Raw genomic sequence first — 9,388 nt, 5'->3', positions numbered from 1 at the left:
AAGTAAAGTTGAGTTGTTATTGCTTATCTTTAATGAACTAAGTTGTTTACACTGTTTTACAAGTTTTATATATATATTGCATGTGTCTTATTGTTTTATATTGAGTTCAGTTATTCATGAGTTAAACAGAGCCAAGGTAAGTGTTCCTTTGTACTCCATTCAAGCTTAAGTTGTGGTTTAGCATTTCAACTCGCATACTCGTACATTCAATGTACTGATTCCAGTTAGCCTGCATCTTATTATGATGCAGACGCAGGTAACCACGATCAACATCCAACGCATCGTTGATCCAGTTGAGCACTCCAGAGTTAGTGGTGAGCCTCCTTGCATTCCGGAGGACTCTTTTATTTCTCTTTCCTAGTTTTCTCTATTAGGATGTTGTGAGGTCTGTCCCAACATCCATCTCAGTATTATAGAAGCTTCATGGACAATCAGACAGTTAGTTTTGAGTCTCTCATCTTTGTATTTGCAGATACTTTTATTTTGAGACATAAGTTGCCATTTTGGCTAAGGTGTTATCATTTAAACTATTACTTGAGTTTTTGTTGTTGAGTTAAGTCGTCCGCTGAGTTAAGTAAGCCAGGCCAAGGGTTCGCTTGAAACCAACAATAGTCTTCGAGTGCCGGCCACGTCCAGGGTGTAGGCTCGAGACGTGACAGGCACGCTTTATATTTATATAAATACTCCCTCCATCCCATTTTATGTGGCACCATTTCCTTTTTGGTAAGTCCCAAAAAGAATGTTACATTCCCTTATATGGTAAGTATTCAAAGGTGCAATTCCTCTTTTACTCTTATTGGTCCCACTTAATCTTAAAGATAGTACTCCAATACATTTATGAGGAGAGAGAAAAGTGAGTCTACTTTTTAATATGACTATTTTTTGAAGGGGCAATTTGGTAAACATTTCAAAGTCTTCATTTATTTCTTAAACTCCATGCCCGGTCAAATGTTGCCATATAAAATGGGACGGAGGAAGTATTATACATATATACCTATGTATATATAGAGTTTCCGTCGAAGTTCGAGGGTGGCGTGGCACCCCCACACCCCTTCATAGATCCGCCCCTGTTCAAAATGCCAACTTATTTTGTTCCTATGAAATCACGAATACTTGGATTTATTGAAAAAGAGTGATTAGCTCGAGACTCATAAAATTAATCCCATTGAATATGTAATATTAGATGCCAAGTTAGAATTTTAATTGAATAAATTTTTAATTTTATAACATGATTACAAGTAGAGGCGAACCCATGTTGAGTATAGAAGTGTCAAACAACACCTCTTCGTCTGAAAATTTTACCAAGTATATATTAATATTTACAAAGAGATATATTAAACAAAATGATACTATTTGGAAAAAGTTAGTCGTTCATGTGTTGGTTTCCTTGTTGATTTTGTTGTTTGAGATTGAGGGTTCTGGAGTCAACAAATAGAACCTACTTATATGTATGATAATTAAACTTTATCTTTTCTTCTATAAATATCGATATTGCTTTTTAAAATTTTTGTGTACATCATTGATTATTGGTGTTGGACTTCTAGCTCTGCCGCCACTTAGTATTATTTGTTATTATCAATTTAAATATTGACGCGTTGAATATTTTATTTATTTTATTAATGTATGTGTTGTCAATGTCACCAAACAAATAATAGCATGTGCGTTGATGTTTACTGGGATTGGCTCCACGATCCAGAGAGATAAATGCAGATTCACCCAACTCTCCATAAATAATTTAAATAACACTCTGAAATTATGTCAGTCACATTTATGTAGCGATATTTGATTGAACGCAATTTAAAAAAAAAAAACGAAAAAAGAGATAGATAGTTGCGATCTTAAACATACAATAAATACATATTTTATTTAACTTGCCGTTATTATTATGAAAACGAACATAGTATGAACAACTCTTATTACAAGAACACAGTAAGTAAAATTGAAGAAAATAAAATTACAAATATACTATAAACTTAATGTTTGGATGCAAGAAGAACATTATTGACCACTTTGTCAATGTTCACATAAGATGATCCTGTTGATTTTTGAGCTGAAATTTCAGCTAATTTTTTCCATTCCATTGCCTTTTTCTTCATTTTTTTGCCTTTTTCACCAACCATTAATTCCCTAACAAGGCTTTCCACTTCATCTCTTTTCACATTATTATCAATTTCCATTCCAATACCCCATTTTGTCTCACTGAACCAACAATTTGTTTGTTGTTCCGCAAAAAACGGCCAACATAACATAGGCACCCCGCTAGTAATGCTCTCTAGAGTCGAATTCCATCCACTGTGAGTCAGGAACCCTCCTATTGCCGGATGGTTAAGGACTTCTTCTTGTGCGCACCAACTTGCAAGCATTCCCCTGTTTTTAGTTTCTTCCACAAATTCGGGTGGAAGAATGGATTCATAACCCGATACAATATCTGGTCTTATGATCCATAAAAACTCTTGTTGACTATTTGCAAGTCCCCAAGCAAATTCAAGAAGTTGATTTGGAGTCATAACAGTAATACTACCATAATTGACATAAACAACAGAGTTTGGTGCTTTATTTTCGAGCCATTGTAAACACTCTGGCTCTTCTTTCCATAGGCTCGACCCAAGCCCCTTCAAATTCTCGTCATCAACTTGTTTGACGAGTAAATGCAAGGGGCCTATTGGGTAGACCGGTGGAAGGAGAGTTCGGAGCGATTCAAGGACTTCACTCTCTAGTGCCTCGAATGTGTTGAGGATAATCGCGGAGGCATTTTTCGCTCTCTCTGTTTCTTGGAGGACAAATTTGATCATGTATTCATCTGGATTTGTAGTTCTCAAGAAACTTGGAAGATCCCTTAAACGTACATCTTTCATGCCTGGTATAAAATCCAAAGGTTTCTCTACATGTCCATTTGTAAAGTAACTTTCATCTACAATAATCCAAAAATCGAAAAAACGGTTAAAACATCAAAAATATCATTGATGCGTAACATAAATTTATTGTAAAATTCAATAAAACCAATAATTTGATAAGTGAAACGTGTTCTATATAGGTTGCAACATCAAGTCCAAATTCTGAATACGTCTATAGACAAATAAAAACATCAATAAATCGTAATACCTTTAAGTGGAGCATATCCTTTTTCAATAACAGTGGAATAATGCATGTACCCTAAGAAACCACAAGCACTAGTTGTCCAAAACAGAACTTCAGGGACACCAATTTCTTGTGCAGCAGCTAAGGTGAAGCTCATAACACCATCGGAGACGATGCACGTGACAGGTGGCACGTTCGACGTGTTACTAGTCTCATTAAGCTTTGCAAGAAGATCTCTAAAAGGAGCTAAACAAGTTTCAGTTGTGGATTTACATAGAGAAGGAATGTCTTGTGTTGCATCAGCATCACAAGTTGGGAGTCCATCAGGAATAGTCTCGAATTGGAACGACGAAAGGCCGTCGAGCGAATGGGGCCCACGAGACTTAAGAAGACGTCTATGGTTAAATTCAGTATTGACAAAAGTTATGTGAAAGCCTTTGTGATGGAGAATTTTGGCTAATTTTAACATGGGATTAATATGGCCTTGGGCTGGATATGGTATACAAACTGCATGTGGTTTGTTTAATTCAGTACTAATTGAACCCATTCTTTCAATTTCTCTAAAGAAAAAAATCTCAAAAGGGAAATGAAATGAAGGATTTTTTTTTAGTATGATTTGGTGAGGAAGATTGAAGAAAATGGAGATATTTATAGATAGTAAAGTACCAAAAAAGATGAAGACAAAATAGTGTTGTAAAATGGGAAAACTCAACAATTTGATTTGTATAGGCTGGAAGGCAGGTATGGAAGTCAAATATGACTTACTATACTTATATTATATAGTTTTATTATGCATTATTGGTAAGATACCATATCTCTAAGTAATATTTGTCATTCAATGCATCATAGATGTGGCATGAAATATTGTAGAAGTTATGATGATGATGATATAATAGTGTTAATAATATTTTGACTTTTATTTTTTACGGAGTAGGAACTTCTATCTTTTTCGATTATTTGTATTCATAATTTTAGTATTGGAGATGAAGAGCGTTTACAACTACTTGAACAACTCTTCCTAGCAACAATATATCTAATAACTAATTGTTTTTTTTTTGGATAAAAATCTAATAACTAAATTATTATATAATAACATGTGCAATAATTTTACAAGGTTAACTTTTAGTTTTTTAAAAATATTATGTAAATAAAATTAGTGAAAATGTTTAAATATGACATCGAATTTTGAGAAAAGGTTTATTTGTGATATCCGGTAAAAATTTAGCTCATCTATGTCATTTTTCGTTTGAGAAAGGGCTCATTCATGCCATTATTTTGAGAAAGTACTCATCTATGTTTCCATTAAAAGTTTGACTTATCTATGTCATTGCAATTAACAAATAATGACATGGATAAACCTTTTTTTTTTTCTCAAAATTTAATGTCATATTTAAATATTTCCCATAAAATTATTTTTTTTAAAAGGTGGGAAAAGCAAAAATTGAGGCAAAGATAAATAGAAATTTTGTGTTTACTCCTATGTTCAACAATAGTTGTTTATTATTGAATTGACGCATCCTTTAAGAAATAATAAATAATAGGAATAACATTTGACTTCATTAAATTTAATGCTTTGAGAAATGTGTTAGATGATAAATATTATTTAATAGCAAGGGTAAAATAGACACAAAAATTAAATTATCTCTTAATTTTCTAAACTGAACAAGTATTGTTGGACAACTATTTTTATTATAGTGAACAACTATTATTGAATGGAGAAAGTATATATCAATTAATAATATCTAAAAGCGCGTTGCATATGTACCTCATATCAATTATCATAAAATTTTAAACAAAATCACATTATTATTTTTACCCTGTAGAAGTTAATATCTTCAAATGCCTTACCATATAATTTCTTTAGGGAAAAGGCATAGATTTTTCTTGAACTTGTATCGAAAAGTCAATTACACATTTAAATTATCATAATGATCTATTACACACCTATACTATTTAAAAGTGAATTTATTTACCCTTAAAACTGATATGGCAAAATAAAATAAAATAAAAACAAATCATGCGCGTAAGATAATAATTACAGTAAAAAAAAACAATTTAAAAAATCAAAATTCTCCTTATCCCCCCCCCCCCCCCCCCCCCCATATCTCTTTTTCTTCATACCCCACCCTTCTCATCTTCTTCACACCCAACTAAAATTAAATATTGAATCAGTAACAAGAAGCAATGTAGTAACAAGTTACTTAAAAAACACCACTTTTTTACCCATAAACCTCCCAGCAAAAAATCAAAACAATACTAGGGGTCTTGGGGGTTTCTCAGTCGTGGAGCTATGGTGAGATTTTTTTAGTAAACAAGATAGGCGATCGATTGAAAAGGGGAAGCAAATTATTTTTCCTAGTATTCCTATCTTTTAAGAAACCTCCACGAAGGACATAGAAAAAGAAAAAAAAAATAGTATGTCCGGATCTGAAAAAATATTTGCAATTGGAAGCTCGATTTTCATGGTCAAGAAACGGAAGCAGTCTTCTTGTGATTCATTTTGGAACGGAAGAAATTCTTTCACTATACGAATCAACTTTGAATTTCGGAAAGTTTTCTTGGTGGCCATTGTAGAAACCTTTTTCTTTGCAATTTTGCTATGAAGAAGATATAATTATTAGAGAATTTTACTAATTAATTAGAAATTAATAAGTGTAAAATATAGCAAACAAAAGAAAAGTTAATTAATAAAGAAAAAAACAAAAAGGATATAAAAAAATTATAATTTCTGACATGACGCTGACATATCGCTGATGTGACAGCGAGTGTAATACACCACATATTGTGAGAGTGGTGTTACACGTCCCACGGTGATATTAAATTCACTTTTAAGTAGTAAAGGTGTGTAATGGATCGTCATGATAATTGAAACGTGTAACTGACTTTTCGATACAAATTCAGAAGGAATCTATTCCTTTTCTCAATTTCTTTATATGGATATATATTTTTTTCTTCGAGAATATAAATATGAAAAGGCAAGCAAGCAAAATTCTCAAATGATAAAACAATATTTAAACATAAGGATCATCGCGTATTTTTTTAAAATTAATTAATAGGCTATCGCCAAGATATATTATATTTCATCATAAAGGTGAAACACAAAAGGAACCAAACTTTACCTCTAAAATACGTCACGAAATTCCTATGTAGTGAAAAAAAATATAAAAAAATGAGCAATTTAATTAGAGTTGAATGAGTGTCTGTTTTTATACATGATGATGTATACATGTTTGACAATTTTACAAGACTCTTTTGAAAATTATAAGAGTAATTTTAAAATTCCAATATGAAAATTTTAGTTTATGTTTAGTTTGTTTTTTTTTTTTTAACTACGATATTAGAAACAATAACAATAAATATATTCATCTGTGACAAAATATTATCCATAGAAAAAAGGAAATAAAAGAAGTAAATTAAAGATATCTAGGTCTCAATTAAATTATAGTTTAGAAACTAGTATAATTCATAAGATAACTAGTACATATTATATGTAACATATATCCAAACAACATCGTGATATGGAACAATTTAACTTTGCACGTAATTTAGTTTGTGATTTGATAGGAATTATCATCAATTTCATGATAGATCGAGTAATCCGAATAAAGGGATTCAAGATGCACGTAATTATAATTTGAACCCAACTATAAAAGCAAAATCCAAACTTCCAAGGTAAATTCGAACTTATCTGAACCATTTTTCTAACACATATTATATAGATTCAAAATATAACAAAAAATAATAATTTTGTCTTATTTGTACAATATAATTATTTGCCTTTCTCCATCCCTTTCATTACATTAACATATATCGATTCTTCAATATCAACTAGTCCTAGTGCCCACTTCTCTAACCACTAGTACCGATAATACCCTTCTAGTCCCCACTTTTTTTAACATATTAGACACTCTGATATTAACAAATGCATATTTATCATTGGCCTTGACGTTAGCTCGGAATGATGTCATGATCTAGATAGTATGCCATAAACGCCTATTTCTTTTAAACAAAAAAAAAATCATCAATTTTATTTATGTAGCGATATTTAATCAAATATAACCTTTAAAAATGCCAAAAAACGGCCTCCAATACTTATAATCTTGAAAATTTTTGTGAGTGTTAAATTATTTTAAAGTAACATGGAAAGTTTAGGTTATATTTTTCTGAATATCTATTGTCATTCTTCTTGAACATATGTCTAAAAAGGAAAAAAGAGTGACGGATTAAATGGGGGAAATGGATTTATATATTTTAGTGTGAAGTTATTAATTAGAGTAGACAAAATTAGCCTACTAAATTATAATTCGCCTAATTTCTCTAAATTTGAATTAATTATTGATACACCTATTTATTTATGAATAATTTATTTCAACCCATTCAAATTTCTCTGTGACAGCATCCAAATTAGACGGTCTATTCCAAAGTCAAACTAAGATATTAAAAAATGAAAATTTTGAAAAAAGAGATATCAAGTAGCCAATGTCGACCAACCATAATGAACAAAAAGGCAAAACAAAAAAAATTATGGGGGGGTCCAAATCAACTTTTTTTTTATGTTTCGAAATCATATAAAGACAATTTCTATTTAATAATAGTTCAGATTTATCTAGTCAGTATACTACAGAAATTAATATAACTAAACATGAGTTTTTGTCTTTAGGACTGCATAATAGTTCATTATTTTCATTACTTATTAAAAAGATTGTACTAAATAAGAGATATTATTTTCTAGTCTATTATGCAATATTATTAATATTAAATAATCAACCTAACCTACTAGTTATAATTAAGTTTGAACACATTTTTAACAAATTAAATAGTTTATGGAAATGAATATATTACTTCGAAAACTATAAAGGGACAAAAGTGGTTAACTCCAACTTAATTATAAACCTACGTAATACATATACATATAAAATTCAATTTTTTGGTTTTTTTTAATCTTTCTAAATTTGTAACCAAATCAAATATCCAAAAATCCAATCCGGATTCAATTTGAAATTAATTTAATTTTTCCATTTAATCCAAACAATGCATATATATCCTACTCACGACCCTCTTATAATTAAGTTGGAATCACCCTATTAATATTTTCTATGTTTAATATATAGAAAGTTTAAAAGATTTAGGTAGAATCTCAAAATAATTAAGAGGTTGACGTTTGAACCCCTACGCATCGCGCGAGGGATTAAAAAATAATATTTGTAAAATATTGATAAATAAGGGATGATTGTTCTAATCAATGATGCATTTCATGACAATTTTTTGTTGGAGTAATCGCTTCAATATAATATCATTATACTATAAAATAATATTAGTAATAATGGAGACTTTATTTTATAATATTTTCCGTACATAAATATCTCTATCTTCTTCAATCTTCCTTACCAAAATCCTTCATTTCATTTCCCTAACGAGAAATTTATTTAGAGAGATTGAAATATGAGTTCAAATAATGTTGAAATAAGTAAATCACATGCAGTTTGTGTACCATATCCATCCCAAGGCCATATTACTCCCATATTAAAACTAGCCAAAATTTTCCATCACAAAGGCTTTCACATAACTTTTGTCAACACTGAATTTAACCATAGACGTCTTCTTAGGTCTCGTGGGTCCCATTCGCTCGACGGCCTTTTGTCGTTCCGATTCGTGACTATTCCTGATGGACTCCCACCTTCTGATGCTGATGCAACACAAGACATACCTTCTCTAAATGAATCAATAATTAAAACTTGTTTAGGTCCCTTTAGGGATTTACTTGCAAAGCCCAATGATAATAGTAACACGTCGAACAACAGACAAATTGTTGGTTTAGTGAGACTAAATGGGGTATTGGAATGGAAATTGATAATAATGTGAAAAGGGATGAAGTGGAAAGCCTTGTTAGGGAATTAATGGTTGGTGAAAAAGGCAAAGAAATGAAGAAAAAGGCAATGGAATGGAAAGAATTGGCTGAAATTTCAGCTAAAAAATCAACAGGATCATCTTATGTGAACATTGAAAAGGTGATCAATGATGTTCTTCTTGCATCCAAACATTAATATGTTTGTAATTTTATCATTTGTTTTTCCTTCTTGTACAACACATGTGTGCCATCTCACTAGTTTATTTAAAATAATTAATTTTCACTATTATATTTGTATTGAATCAAAGGCATCAGACTAGCAAAGTTAGGTGAATTAATTAATTTTCCTTCTTCAAAAGGGGTTAATTGTCTACATTCCATAGCCAAAGCATCCGCCACTCCATTCTCCTCTACCTACAATCGTTCAAGATATTAGCATAGGCAATGTTAGGAGATCGTAAA

The 9,388-nt window shown here is 30.9% G+C and overlaps 1 protein-coding gene across 1 annotated transcript; it reads right to left on the bottom strand.

The window, feature by feature from the left end:
* Positions 1 to 1,845: 1,845 nt before the first annotated feature.
* LOC125862675 (7-deoxyloganetin glucosyltransferase-like) lies at positions 1,846 to 3,713 on the bottom strand. Its single transcript, XM_049542799.1, has 2 exons — positions 3,103 to 3,713; positions 1,846 to 2,911 (listed from the first exon to the last, which is right to left on the bottom strand). The coding sequence occupies exons 1-2, from the start codon at positions 3,623 to 3,625 to the stop codon at positions 1,974 to 1,976; spliced, it is 1,461 nt and encodes a 486-aa protein (XP_049398756.1). The 5' UTR covers positions 3,626 to 3,713; the 3' UTR covers positions 1,846 to 1,973.
* Between the last annotated feature and the right edge of the window lie 5,675 nt (positions 3,714 to 9,388).

Source organism: Solanum stenotomum, chromosome 4 (genome assembly GCF_019186545.1).
Source record: "Solanum stenotomum isolate F172 chromosome 4, ASM1918654v1, whole genome shotgun sequence".
Lineage (NCBI taxonomy): Eukaryota > Viridiplantae > Streptophyta > Magnoliopsida > Solanales > Solanaceae > Solanum > Solanum stenotomum.
Note: the sequence above shows the minus strand (reverse complement) of the source record. Positions and strands in the feature narration are given on the sequence as shown.